The sequence below is a fragment of the Chamaea fasciata genome, unplaced genomic scaffold (genome assembly GCF_029207755.1).
Source record: "Chamaea fasciata isolate MVZ Bird 193981 ecotype frontalis unplaced genomic scaffold, bChaFas1.0.hap1 SCAF_2, whole genome shotgun sequence".
Taxonomy (NCBI): Eukaryota; Metazoa; Chordata; class Aves; order Passeriformes; family Sylviidae; genus Chamaea; species Chamaea fasciata.
In genome coordinates, this window is record NW_027094087.1 from 113,952,355 (window position 1) to 113,966,558 (window position 14,204).

At 43.9% G+C, this 14,204-nt stretch overlaps 1 protein-coding gene across 4 annotated transcripts in view; it reads left to right on the forward strand.

Annotated features, from left to right (window-relative positions):
- ERG (ETS transcription factor ERG) overlaps window positions 1-14,204 on the forward strand; it is a 143,050-nt gene that overhangs the window by 29,704 nt on the left and 99,142 nt on the right. For 3 of the 4 annotated variants that reach the window (XM_066177156.1, XM_066177158.1, XM_066177155.1), the window contains exon 2: window positions 9,174-9,261. In XM_066177156.1, the coding sequence (XP_066033253.1) occupies window positions 9,223-9,261 (39 nt within the window). In that variant the 5' untranslated portion in view covers window positions 9,174-9,222. Of the gene's footprint in view, window positions 1-9,173; window positions 9,262-14,204 lie in introns of those variants that run through there. The other variant, XM_066177159.1, reaches the window with a different exon arrangement.

Consider the following 14,204-nt stretch of genomic DNA (forward strand, 5'->3'; position numbering starts at 1 on the left):
AGTCATTCATTATTTTGCAAACAGTTTGTGTATCTTTCCTCAGATGTAATTTTAAGTGCAGCACCAGTTAAAATGTTTGAAACAGGCTTAGGCTTTAACCAGTGGAATGAATGTAAATTAGAAACTACTCTTTGTCACTAAATATCTCTCCTGATGTCATCCTGCTTTTCCACAGTGGGATATTTTTCTTTGGAAAGTCGTATTTCTGTAGAGGACTAAGGTCCATAATTACAACTTGCAGTCAGGAATAACGTGGTGGTTACTCCGTGGTCTTTAGGGCTGACTGGTGCACACCTTCAGCTAAGCTGGGACTTGAGCTGAGTTTGAATAAAATTAACACAGAAATCTGCCAGGGCAGCTTTAGCATTGGAGAGAAGGGTGGAAAATTCGACTGGATCTCAGAACTTTGCTGGTGACCTCTGTGGTTTTGCACTTAGAAAGGCACAAAACCTTGAATTCCTGCCTTAGCTCTCCCCTTGCCATCCCATGTGTGTGTCCAAGTATCCTGCACCAGGATAAGCATCAGGGAGTAATCATTATCAAGCACCCCTGCCTGGTATTAAGACACACAGACAAAAATCTTGAGCTGTGGAAAGTGGTTGGTGCAGTTAAATGTGTCAGACGTGACTCAAAAGTCTCCTTCCTTTCCGAAGATATTACTTCATTCATGTTAAACCACATTTGTAAGTGGCCTGGGCTGAAGAGATAGTGTTTGGGGAATTCCAAACTCTTTTATATGCAGTTGGGAGTTTCAGGAATGGCTGCTCTGCATTCCGCGTTGATATATAATCCTCATTATGGCTTTGAATAAGAACATGGTAATTCGCCAGAAAAATAAATAAAACAAGTTATTGGTCAGAGGCGTACTATATAGGGAGCACTAATAAAACCAAATATTTTTGGCTGTAGTTTAAAGTTCCTACTGTAAATGAGCTAATTTAGGGCCGTGTCCTCCCCTGAGATCATGGGCTGGAACGTGAGATAAGCAGTAGCTGCACAGACACTTTTGGGTGGTAGCACAGAAATGTTCCTCCTCCATCCTTCAAACGGGAGGAGAGGGAATTTCTGTAGGAGAACTGACCCTTTCCAAGAAAAATGTACTCAGAAGAAAATCCACGTTCAGTGTCGATGAACTCCAGGAGGGCCAGACACAGACACAGATGGCAGAGACACGTTCTCAGATTGCTGCACCCTTTTGTCCCCACAGACTTTAGGGACATGGAGTACTGTTAGTCCAGAGCCAGCTAAACCCTGGCCATCTGTGCTTCTCAAACAGGTGGTGACAGTGGCTTGTCCCTTGTTGGAATTTCTGGCTCTTTCCTGCTCCAAGGTCACGGGGAATAAACTCAGAAGATTTTGTTTCTGAAGTCTCACTCTGAAGTTTATTATCCTTATCTATTACAAACTCATGAGATGTGAGTTCTCTCTGCCAAGTCGAGAAAGTGAGTTGAAGTGGTGTCTGTTCAAGGCTATTTAAGTCCCAATTATCCAATGAACAGCTGACATCTATATTATTTATGCTTCTAATCCAGTTGTGATCACTTGAAACCCGCAGTGCGATCCTCTCTCACCCAGTTACAGAAAACCACCCAGATTCGTGAAGAAGGAGGTGCAAAAAAGAAAACTAATCCGCACCCAAAGTTCTCCATCTTGGCTCCCATATATCACCATGCACAAAAATCCCAAACCTAAGTTTTTCACCCTGTGAGATCACACAGTGCTATCCAAACTACATCCCCACGATCCCAGTGCTATCATTCATTTTTGGAAGCCTGTTTTAAGGCCTCAAGACAAATGCAGTGCTTCCCTGGAGTTCTGTGCCTGTCAGCACAGAGAGTCCAAAATTCTCAGCATCTAGAGCTCCCACAGTCCCTTGGTTACTGACTTGCTTAGGGTGATATTCCAGTTGTGGTGTCATGGTCAGCTTGAACCCATGGCTGCTTCAACAGGGGCAGGGCTCACCTGCTGCCCTGAGCTGGGATTGCTCCCTCCTGCCTTTTCCTGAAGTCTCCAGGGCCACCAGGACTTGCTGCATTCCAGCTGGTGCTGCTGGAAGGGAATCCCGTCAGGAAGGGGATTTGCTGCCAGTTAGACCAGCATTCTTGAGCTGAGTGACAGAAACAGTGTTAACCTTGTGTGAGGGAGGGAACTTGTCAGCATGGCCATGAAACCAAATCCTCGGGAGGCTTTTCAGGAGGAAGGCTGGGTTGGGGGAGTTTCCCTTATTTCCCGAAAAAAAATTTTTAAAAAAATTAAAAAGAAGGAAAGAAAAAGGAGATTTAGCACCTCTCCTGTGAAGACAGACTGAGAAAGTTCAGCCTGGAGAAGACTCCAGGGTGACCTTAGAGGACCTTCCAGTGCCTAAAGGAGTTCCAAGGGAGGGACTTTGCACAAGGGCATTGGACAGGACACAGGGAATGTCTTCCCGCTGCCAGAGGGCAGGGATAGATGGGATATCAGGAAAAAATTCTTCTCTGGGAGGGTGGTGAGGCCCTGGCACAGGGTGCCCAGAGAAGCTGTGGCTGCCCCTGGATCCCTGGCAGTGCCCAAGGCCAGGTTGGACACTGGGGCTTGGAGCAGCCTGGGACAGTGGAAGGTGTCCCTGCCATGGCAGGGGTGGCACTGGATGATTTTTAGGGTCCTTTCCAACCCAGCCCATTCTCTGAGTCCATGATTAACTTCTGGAGGTGTTTCCTGAAAGTGAAAAATCTGGCAAATTTTTTTGCTGCCAGAATTGAGACCAGCCCCATCGATCCCCACTCAGCTTTTATTTCTCCCACTGACTTTTTTAACAAAAAATGCCATATAATAAAAAGAAAATCCCTCATCCAAACTATCAAGAGGTGTCATTTGAAAATTGTCAATGAGTTCTACTTCTATTTAAATTACTCTTAAAGAAGTAAGCACATCAGACAGTGCACAACACAGCCAGTGGGTTCTGTCCTGCAAGTTCAGGGTGAGTACAAAAAGTTATCACTGAGAATGGAAAGTTGAAGAAACCTCCTGGCTTGTCACATCTTTTCATATTTTGGTTTTCTTGTCCTTTACTATTGTTTTATTTGTGGTATTCACCTGCAATCACATCTTGCCCTAACAGCAAATATTGACTGCATGTGAACAGCCTTGGCGGTAGCATTTCTTGAGGGTGCTGATCTTTCCTCAGGGTTTTATTGTTGAGGTTGTTAAAACACTGAGAGGTTACAGTGAAAGAAGAAATAAAAAAACCCCAAAACACCAAATACTGAAGTGGTTATACCCAACCACAAGTTAAACATAAAGGCTTTGAGCTCATGTCATGCAGCTCTGCTGTATCATAGCTCCCTGCCAGTGGGAGAGCTGTGGTGTTTCACACTTACCTGCTTTACAAATGTGAATTATAAACATTCCTGTGGCCTTCCTTCACTGGACACTGCTGGAGTTTGCACTTTGAGCCATTTTCCCCAGAAATCCATGCCATATAATAGATAAAATAATGCCATATAATAAATAATCCAGGCACAGAGGGGCTGTGGCTGCCTCAGCCCCCCCTGGGGCACTCCTTTGGCTTCTTGGCAAAGCCTAGGTGCCCGCAGGAGCTGCAGCACCTTCTTCCAAACCTGGAAATATTGGAGAAGGGAAGACATAAACCTACAGTACCATGCTGGGCAGGATAGTTACTTTGTTTGCTTAGCAGTTCCCAAATTGCAGGCTTGTGAGAATCTTCTGCTCCTGAGTTTTGCCCGCATCAGTGAAGGCAGGGTGGTGATTTTCTGGGCTGGTTCAAACAGTTTGTTTCAGTGGATGAAGATTTCACCTTTTACTTCTTACTTCTGTTAAAGGACTTCATTAAAAAAAATCATTAACAATGCAATGATTTCAGTAAAATCCTATGGTATGAATAAAGCAGCAGCACAGGGGAATAACTGCACTGTGATTTTCTCTCAGTGTGTCCTTGGATGTGCAGGCTGCTTCTAAATGCAGCAAGCCTAAATTTGGCTTAAATTTGCTACATGAGGGCTCCCATCAAACCTGGGATTATTTTAGGTGTCCAGAAAGGCTGAAAATCACATGTAGCAGATTTATCTACCTAAGAAGTGCATCTTTGACCTGCAGCAACAGGAGCTTGTGCTGTTTCTGCATGTCACTGAGAGCAGCTTTACAGTGTTCTGCCTTTTGAATATCACAGCCTTTCTCTCTGGTACACACCATTGGACCAGTGCTGGTGGGACCCAGGCACACAAAAAGAGATTTCCTGGCAAAACCATCCAGCCAGGGACATCTCAAAAGTTTTCCAACAGCTGAAAAACATCAGTGTGTGTCACAAATGTGTGACCAGTCCAGTTGCATGAGAGTGCGAGGGGATCTGAAAGTCCTGCTGGCACTGACTTGGGATGCTCTGCATAGCTGCTCAGGGATTCACCTCCTGTGAATAATGGTAAACATCCCGAGTCCTGCTGGTAGAAATTTGGTGTGATGCCAGCGTGGTTATTCATCACACCAGAGCATGCTCCCCTGTGTGTGTGTGTGTGTGTGCCAGTCGCAGTGCTGGGTGCCTGTCACAGGGAAGGGGGCTCTCCTCAAACCCTTTGTGTTTCATTATTCTGTCAGTGCCATTACGAGCTGTTTTCCTGTCTGATGTTCACATCCCAGGCAGCAGGGACACAATATTCCTTGGAGAGAGCCTGCAGGCAGAGCTCCCAGGCAGCCTGTGCTTGGATCACTATTTAATACTGTCCTTGTGATGCCTAGAGAGGCTGACCTAGAACAGAGGGCTGGACAGAGTTATGGACGAAAGTAGTTATTTATTAAAAGGCCTTTAAAGGATACACCTTGGCCAGCACTAGAGCCTGGCCAGGGCTACACCCGAGATGGACCCAAGATGGTCACAAGATGGACACCTGGTCATGAGTGTTCACACGTCTTAAAGTTTTGGTCTGTTTACACATTGGGGTTAATTGTCCAATTACAGCTTCAGGTTATGAAGTTCCATCCTCCTGGTTTGCTCTCTCCAATTTGTCATTGTTTATGTTTTTGGGCCTGAGGCTGTAAGAGTTGTTCCTTGGTTCTCAAGCTGGAAAATGATTATTTTTCTAACTGCCCTGTGAAGAGAACTTACTTAATATAAAGTTCAGAATTACACACTAAGGCAGCACAGTATCTGAAAAATATGAAAGCTAAAACTTAAGGCTTCATTTGCTGTCAGTGCACCAGGAATCAGACCCATGATTCTGGCATCTCGTTTGCTGTTGATTAAACAGTCCTTCGTCAGCCAGAATTGGCTAAAACTGTGGCTGTATTCTGAATATTATTCCCTGTGCAGACAAATACTTTTAGCCTGGAAAAAAAAAAAAAGGCTGAAGAGAGTAAAAAGAGAGTAAAAAGAGGCTCAGGGGGATCTCTACAACTCCCTGACAGGAGGGAACAGCCAGAGCAGGATGGGGCTCTGTTCCCAGGGAACAGGGGCAGGAGGAAAGGGAACGGCCTCAGGCTGGCCCAGGGGAGGCTCAGCTTGGCCAGCAGCAGGAATTTCCCCATGGAAAGGGTGCTCAGGCCTTGGCAGGGGCTGCCCAGGGAGGTTTGGGGTGCCCGTCCCTGGAGGCGTCACCTGGAGGTGTCACTCAGTGCTCTGGGCTGGGGACAAGGTGGGCATTGGTCACAGCTGGGACTCAGTGGCCTTGCAGGGCTTTTCCAACCTCAGTGATCCTGTAATTTGTGATTGGGGCCACATTCATTCCTGGCAGAGAGCAGCACAGGCCGTGTTCCTGTTTGCTGCAGCCCTGCTCTGCTCCACGTGGGCGTCGCGTTCCGGAGTTTGGCCTGGAGCCCTTCTCTGTCAGCCCTGATCATTGCCCCGTCATGCTTTATTGCAGCACTTCGGTGCAGGGTTTAGAACACATCGAGAGGAACCTGCTGGGGTTTCTAGGTGAGCACAGCAAGTTACTGAAAATGCACTTAAATTCCTGTCTGCGAGGTGAGAAAATGCACCAGAGAGGTTTGTATTCAGCCCCCGTGTAAAGGGGACGTTCAGGCTCAGTAATTTGGCAATATGTGTGTCCATTAAAAAGTTTGATCCTCTTGATACATCTATAGAAAAGAAAGAACAACGCCATCACATCTGGTGAGCTCTAGATCTGTACATGAATCCGCAACCCTTGGATGTGTTTGCATAACTCCCCAAATGTGTGCACAGAAACACAACAGGTTCAAGAGTTTATCAATCTCCTTTGTGGGGTAAAATTGGCACACCTGTCTCTGGCTAGTTTTATACAGTAACTTTTTTCTTTCTTGATATTTTAATCTGTCCTGAGCATCAGAGGGGAATTTACATCTCCTATCTCAAGTATTGCTATTTTTCACTTGTGCCATCCTTCTGTGTGACATTTTGGATAACACAAAGGATGGAAAGCAGTCCCAAAAACCTGTACTGCTAAAGCTGGATTAGGAAATGCTAGTCTTGACTCAGGATGCCAGGAGGTGTAAGAAAACTTGCTCTGTGGCTACAAATCTGTCCTTCTGTGGAATCACAGTATGGTTTGGGTTGGAAGGGATCATCTCATTCCTGTCATGTGGAGGGACACCTTCCACTATCCCAGGTTGCTCAGAGTCTTATCCATGATATCCTTCCAGGATAACCCTAAATCAGGAAGGCTTTTAAGCAAGTGTTTAACTTTCAGTTTGTGTTGTAATAGCCCTGTTTCAGTTTCCTGGAAAGTCTCCCTAAACCAGGCTTTAGTGTCAGTTTTGGCTTTTGCCTTGGAGTCCTGCTAATTTAGGGGGTGCAGGGCAAATCCTATGGCCACAAGCAGACCCTGCCACAGACCATCAAGCACAGACATGACCAGCATGAAATTTGGAGTGGGAGTGGAGGAGGGTCTGGCAATAGATTCCATCTGCTTCAACAAGTTAGTACCAAATGTCTGGAACCTTCCAATTCCAGCCCATAAAGATGGAGCTGAAATAATGAAAATTGTATTTCTGTTTGGAACAAGCAAGGAAAACTGTCATAGTGGGGTTTTTTTTATCCATGATTTCCAGAGGTGAAAAGATAAAAATCATGTATTTTGCAGACAAGGACTTGCCCACTTTAGTAAGACTGGAATATCCAGGTGAGAAAGAAGAATACACTGCCAAAGGTTGAGTTTAAAGCAGAATTCCCATTTTAAGTTCGTAACAGTACAAGGGAAAAGTCAAATGTCCAGAACAATTGCATACTCATTTTTCCAACTCGTATTGGACAACATTTGCTTCTTTGATTCGCATTCCTTGTGGTGTAGAGTTGGTTTGCAAATGTCCTGCATCGTCTTCTCTTCCATAAATGATCCATCTTTTGGGAAAAAGGTGTAAAATGAGTGGTCTGGAACAGCTCAAACAACTTCTCTTTAACCCTGAGACCTTCAAGACTGAGCTCTGGGAGAAAGATCTGGTCTGAGTGACACAGGGCCTTTTTGGGATGGAGTTCCCACCTCTGAGCTCAACACATATTTTCTAAGCTTAGGTGTCGTTGGAAGTTGAGCAAAGGCTTTAGAGAGACCAAAATAAATCAGGATGTGGCACAAATCCCCTTTCCTGGGTGGGCTTCTTTAACAGGGGGCGAGGTGCAGTTGTGGCATCACAGTGCTGGGAGCATGAAAACATGATCTAACACTGGATTCAAAATACTTTCCTGTCCACTTTATGTGAAAATTAGCAGTTTCCAGAGCCTGTGTGTGATGTTTCGAAAGCTTAAAATATGAATCCCGTAAATCCAAGGAGGATGTGGCAGGCATGGATTTTACTGGGGAAGGGAGGGCGGGAATTAAAAGCACATCAGTGCTGTTGGTGTTTCTGTCTGACTTCAATCTGAGCGACGCTGCTGGTGAAATTTTGCTTTTACTGAAAAAGCATCTCCTGCTTTTGAAGTTCTGTGGAAGGAAAATGTCTTCATTTAAAACCATGACGTCAGTATCCCATTTGATCATCCACAGATAGCTGGGAAATGTGGACGAAATGGGAGTTCGGCTTGTTCAGGGATTTCTTTAGTAGGTCTTCAAATGAACTACTTTATTTTCATGGATTTGAAGGGGGAAAGTTGGCTGTTTTAAGTGGTAAGGGGGGAAGCGTGCAAAGATCGAAATGGTGAAACCTTTAATTGCAGTGTTTAGTGCAATTTATGCAAATTAGACTAGAATAGTTCATAGATGGTTCCCTCACATCACTGTCTTTGGGGCAAGCAGCAGCTCAGTGTTAGCCAGGCAGTATTTCTCCTAAATCAATAGGTAAAAATGCAATTTAATTTTCAAGTTAGTGTAAATGTGAGAGCAGATAATGAAAAAAAAAGAATGAAAAAAGCTGATGCTGAGGAAAATTACTTTTTCCATGATAGTGCCTTGCTGCTTTAAAAGTTGTTCAAGAACACGGGCAGAAGGAAACCTCTTGTGTGAAAAATGGGAATTTCCGGTCTTTAAGGGAGAACAGAGAAAAAGACGAGATTACTTTAAATGATGTTCATATTCCCACATTTTCCCACATTTTCTAATTTTTTGATTTATTTATCCCAATTTATGAGCAGTTATTTGATGTTCAAGTTACTGAGTAGTCCTCCACATTATTTACATTAAGTACTGTTGTTATTTTAGAGAGCTTTAATGGTTTTCCACCCCCTACAAGTGCAGACAAATGCACCCCACCTGCCCCAGCCCCTCTGCACTCGATTACTGGACATGGATAAGGGATTCCAGAACATCCCTGCTCTGAAGTGCTGTTAATTGAGGGTCTGGACCAGATTTGCAGCTCTTGTAAACGGGCACAGCTTCAGTGAAATGGTCTTTTTTTTATATATCAGCTGCAGATCTGTCCCAGTCCTGCTGTGTGTTTCTAAATTGGGAAGAATGGCTTGTGGAAATCTCTGAGATCTTGGGTGAATAATGGGGTTGGGCAGTGCAGAGCAAGTCCCGAGTTCTTATTTTGGGAAAACTGTACATTGCAAATAAAGACTATTTTTCCATGAAAATTTCAGAGCTGAATGTTTTCTCCTGCATGAAGTAAATCCCCAGCAGACCCTCTGGACGTGGAAATGTCTTTAGAGGTTCAGCTGTGCTGAGTTTCAAGGAGGTCTGGGGAAGGAAAGATGCTTATCAGTCTATAAAAAGAGATTTCTATTGGAAAATAAACATTTAAAGCATTATGATATGACTTTTGTTTCTCTGGTTACGCAGCTGCCTTGGGATCTGAGCTCCTGGTAAACACGTTGGCCTGTTAAAGGACATGATTCAGACTGTCCCCGATCCAGCAGCTCACATCAAGGTTAGTTTCCTGTTTATTGTGAGTCCTCAGATGTTTGGAGAGCCATAAAATTAAAGAATACGGAGACATACCACAGCTTTTCTTCCACGTTTATAAATTGTGCTACTGCCCAACATGGGCTTTTTTATTCCTCAATATTTACATGCTGTTGTCTGAATCAGCCCTGCAGTCTTTGTTGCTGACACCTGTGTGATCTGCTCTGAAGCACGTGGATGTTTTAAAGATAACTTCTGCTAAAATTAACCCTCCTTGATCACCCTGTAATATCTGGTGTTTTTGATAAAACAGACCCCCTTGTAAAATACTGGATTTCCATGTCCCTGATTCTGCCCCACGACACTCAGTGGCAAACATTAAATTCAACTGCGGAAGGAAAATGAGCATAATGCGAAATTCAGGTCCAAACAAGCATCCCTTACACATATTCAGGGCTATGTTTAAAACACTTTAAAACCAGCATTGCTTTCCTGTGTTTCAGAAGGAACTGTTTGTTTTTACTGTATTATTACTATTATTATTGTTATTGTTATTATTATTATTATTATTATTATTACTATTATTGCTCTGGTTTTCTTATCCTTCTTTATGGAAGACTTGGAGGCTGTGAGACCTGGCAGATGTAGCTGTTGCAGAGAATAAGCAATTTTGGGTTATTGCACACAAATTTCATCAGGAACTGGAGTGATAGGACAAATAGTAATGAGTTCAGACTGAAAGAGGGGAAATTTAGGTTGGATATTGGGAAGAAATTCCTGCCTGGGAGGGTGGGCAGGCCCTGGCACAGGGTGCCCAGATTTGCTGTGGCTGCCCCTGGATCCCTGGCAGTGGCCAAGGCCAGGTTGGACATTGGGGCTTGGAGCAGCATGGGACAGTGGGAGGTGTCCCTGCCCATGGCAGGGGTGACACTGGGTGACTTTTAAGGACTTTCATTCTTCCTGACTGCCTTTCTGTCTGTTTTTCTTTGAAGTTACATTTTCTGCAACTTCTTTCATGGAGTTTCTCCTCAGCTGGCCGCCATCTACCAGTCAGCAGCTCTCTCTAGTAAAAGCTCCACTTTACAACTTATTTTTAACTGAAGCATAGAATAAAAATGAAATATTATTTTAAACAACTCCCTTTTTTCTGCAGAACTCAGTGAATGAAAGAATCTCTCTCTCTCTCTATCCCTCTGTGTTGTTTTTGGGTCGTGTTTAGTTACTGGGATGAGTTGCAGTAGTGGGAGAGCTCGTTCTTTCCCCCCTCTCCAGGTTTTCCAAACCCAGCACTTCTAGAGCCTTCTGGTCCTCAGTTGTTTTTATGGACAGAGCAGAAAAAAAAAAATCCTCCTCCCCTCAAAAAAATGACTTTTTGCCTCAACATGGGTTACAACCAGTAAGATTTGAAAACACTGAGGGGGATTTAGAACCTCCTCATGCTGTCTCAATGCCCACAGCAGCAGAAATAACATAAAGAATAACTCAGTTTCGTGCTTTCTGCCAAAACTGGTGCCCGAAGAAGGTTTTTGTAACCACAGGAGTTAGTGGGAGAGGGCAAGGCTGGGTATGAAAGTATCTTATTACAGCAAGAGAGCTGCATAAAAACCTCCCTAATGGTGTGTTCAAGGGAATTGTAGGAGCCTGTTCTCAGCAGAGCATCACCCCGAAGTTGCTGTTTTATTGAAAAAGGGTGTGAGGAAGGCAATTACTTTAATGCTGTGTTTGGGGTAGGAAAGCTGGCCAACTCCACTTCAAATCCTTCTGATTTCTGTTTATGTCATTAGGGCCTGCTGTGGTCTAAACACATTCTTTGGAAAGCAGCCACGGATGCTCGGGTCATTTTGGCTTTAAAAGTGGACATATCTGCATTCTTAAAAATAAGCCAGGATAAAGTGCAGGGGGTGTGGGAAAGCCTCTTTGGTGTGGGGGGCTTTTCTGTCTGCACTGATCACAGCCCCGGTGCCCCCCAGCATGAGGAGGACATGGAAACGAGTCCAGAGGAGGCCACAAAGTTGTTAAGAGAGATTGGAGCACCTCCCTGGTGGAGACAGGATGGGAAAGTTGGGATTTTTCAGCCTGGGAAAGAGAAGGTTTTTGGAGCCTTCACAACACCTTCCAGTGTTTGAAGGGGCTACAGGGAATCCAGAGAGGGACAATTCATCAGGAACTGCAGTGACAGAACAAGGGGAAGGGCTTCAAACTAAATCAGAGGAAATTTAGGTTAAGATATTAGGAAAAAAATCATTCCTGGGAGGGTGGGCAGGCCCTGGCACAGGGTGCCCAGATTTGCTGTGGCTGCCCCTGGATCCCTGGAAGTGCCCAAGGCCAGGCTGGACATTGGGGCTTGGGGCAGCCTGGGACAGTGGGAGGTGTCCCTGCCCACGGCACTGAATGATTTTTAAGGTCTCTTCCAACCCAGCCCATTCCATGATTTTATGATCCTGTGATCTCTCATTGCTGTTATGATGCAGAAGAGACAAACCGGGTTCATTACAATAATCCTTGATAAGTTTTTTGTTTAATTAACTGTATTCTGTCACATGGTGGTGTTTCTTTATATCCTTCAACAAGCAGACACGGCCTCATACATGCAGTTTTAGAGCTGGAGCTTTGAAAATTCACCTTCTGAGAAGTGTCTGGATTATTAAGATTTGACAGATTTCAAGATTTTTCTGCCTAAACATGTGCAGAGAAATAATGCAAAATATACAAGAATATGGCAAGATGAATACTCAGAGATGTCTTTTTTCCAGAAATGGGGATTTCCTGTGCATGGTGTGAGTTTTGTGTGTACTGTTTTGAAATCAGCCTTTGCTGGTACCAGGAGGAAAACATCACAAATCTCAATGTTCTTGTGCTCCATCCCTTGGTGGGATAAGAGCTGGATTCTTACCCAGAATTACCCATCCTGCACTCAGGCAGATCCTGCCCAATTTTGGGAATGTTTGGAGAGTCTCAAAGTGTGTGTCCTCCTTCTGTTTGGGCAGCCTCATTCCAGAGATCCTAAAGATTGAGCTTTACATTTTTTCAGCTTGAATGAAGCATCTGACATTGATCTGGTGACCCTGTGGCTCCCTAATGTGTCATTTCAACTGAGTCATGACCCTGTGTTTTGTCCAGGCACACAGGAAAGAAACATTTGATGTGGACAAGAAAAAGGAGGGATGTTTTCAGATTTTCATTTCCAAAAATGGGGAATTCGGACCCTGATCTTTGAGCAGCTTCACACATTGAGTGCCTGTAAGAGAGCTGAAATAAAGAAACCTGCCCACATCGATAAAGTTGTGGCTTTGTATAGGCAAGACTGTCGTTTATACACACTTTAATCTGATATTTTTGTTGTTCTGTTATCACTAAATTCCAGTTCTTACAACCGTAGTCATAGAAAAACTCCAAAATGCTGCTTGAGGTTTGCATGTTTTGTTTTTCAGGGATTTATGCTTTGTAAATACTGACCTTTAAATAAACCTTGTATTTTTTTAAGGGTTAAATTCTTGTTTCGAAAAAGGTGAAATGTTTGTTTGACTTTAGTTAGTTTGGGCCATCACTGTGAGGGGATTTTGTGGAACCAATTCTCAAAAAAATAAGTTACTGCTGTTCCTCTGGGCCTCACTGGGAGAAGAGAATCCAAGGCATGGTGTAGGTAAAAAATAATTAGTGTATTTATCAGTAGTGGCCTCTATCCTGGGATAATAGGTGTGATTTTCACTGAATCGAGGCTGGTGGAAGATTTGGTCTGTTCACATTTCGTTGGTCTGATTTTTCTGTTCGTTGGTGATGATTTTGAGGTGTGGGATGGCTGAAGGGATGGGTGAATGGCAACAGCTTGTGGGTGGCACACCCTGGTTTTTCATTGCAGAAGGTGAAGAGCTGGAACAATTTACACCCCAGGGAGTTTAATCAAAGAGGACATTCTTGATAAAAAATTCTTCAAGGGCATCAGAAATTTCAAGCCAAGCTTGGCTGGTCTGTGTCTGTAAAATCTCATTTGTTCTGTGGGTGTAACTGAGGTTGTTGCCTCTGTCAGTTTTGGGTTATCAAATCTGGAAGCTGTTCCTGAAACTACAGTGAAAGAAAAACTGGTTTCTTAGAAGAAATAAAATAATTATTCCGTGGCAGTTTCTGAAAGCCACTCCTGAATTTAGCACTTCTCTGCCTGGGTTGTGGTGGCAAATCTGCATTTCCATGCACAGCATCCCATATTGTCACTGGAAGAATTGTGAAACCTGACCTCAGAACTCCTTTGCTGGGCAAAGAATAAGTTGAATTTCAAATTGTGGCAGTGTCGAGATGCTGCTGGATGTACCTAAGCTAGTGTGTTACGGTTAAATCTGATTTTTTTTTTTTTTGAAGTGGTATTATCTTTTAAGGCATATATTCTGGGTCTGATATAATCTGTTATTTTTCCTGGAATTGTAGAGTCTCTAAATAGGATCCAAGACTTTGTTATGCTGGGAGTTTTGTATGCACAATACAGTCTCTGCCTGAACAGGCAGGGGGACAAGAAGGGAAGGACAATAGAATAACAATAACAATTACAATTATTATTATTATTATTATTATTATTATTATTATTATTATTATTATTATTATCCTCCAGGATAAGGAGGATAAAGCCAGGCTTTTACCCCCACCTCTTTATGGGGTCTTGCCTGAGCCCGAAGCCTGGTCCTTGTGGATTCTCTGCATGGCTAAAGCACTTCTTTCATTGCTCATGGAGTGGTATTTGGGCAGCTCAGCTGGGAGTGAGAGCATGGAAATCCGAGCCAAGGATACAAAAAACTCTGCCCAGAACCCCACGTGGAGTAAACTGAGCCCCACAGAATGAGGAGGTGATCCATGTGCAGCATGGAGTTCTGCTGAATCACAGCCTGCCACCAGGTGATAACATCCTCCTGTCCCTTCCAGAAAATGGAAGAACTGCTCCTGAAAGCAGCTGGCTAATGAGCCAGCCCTCCTCCAGGTGTG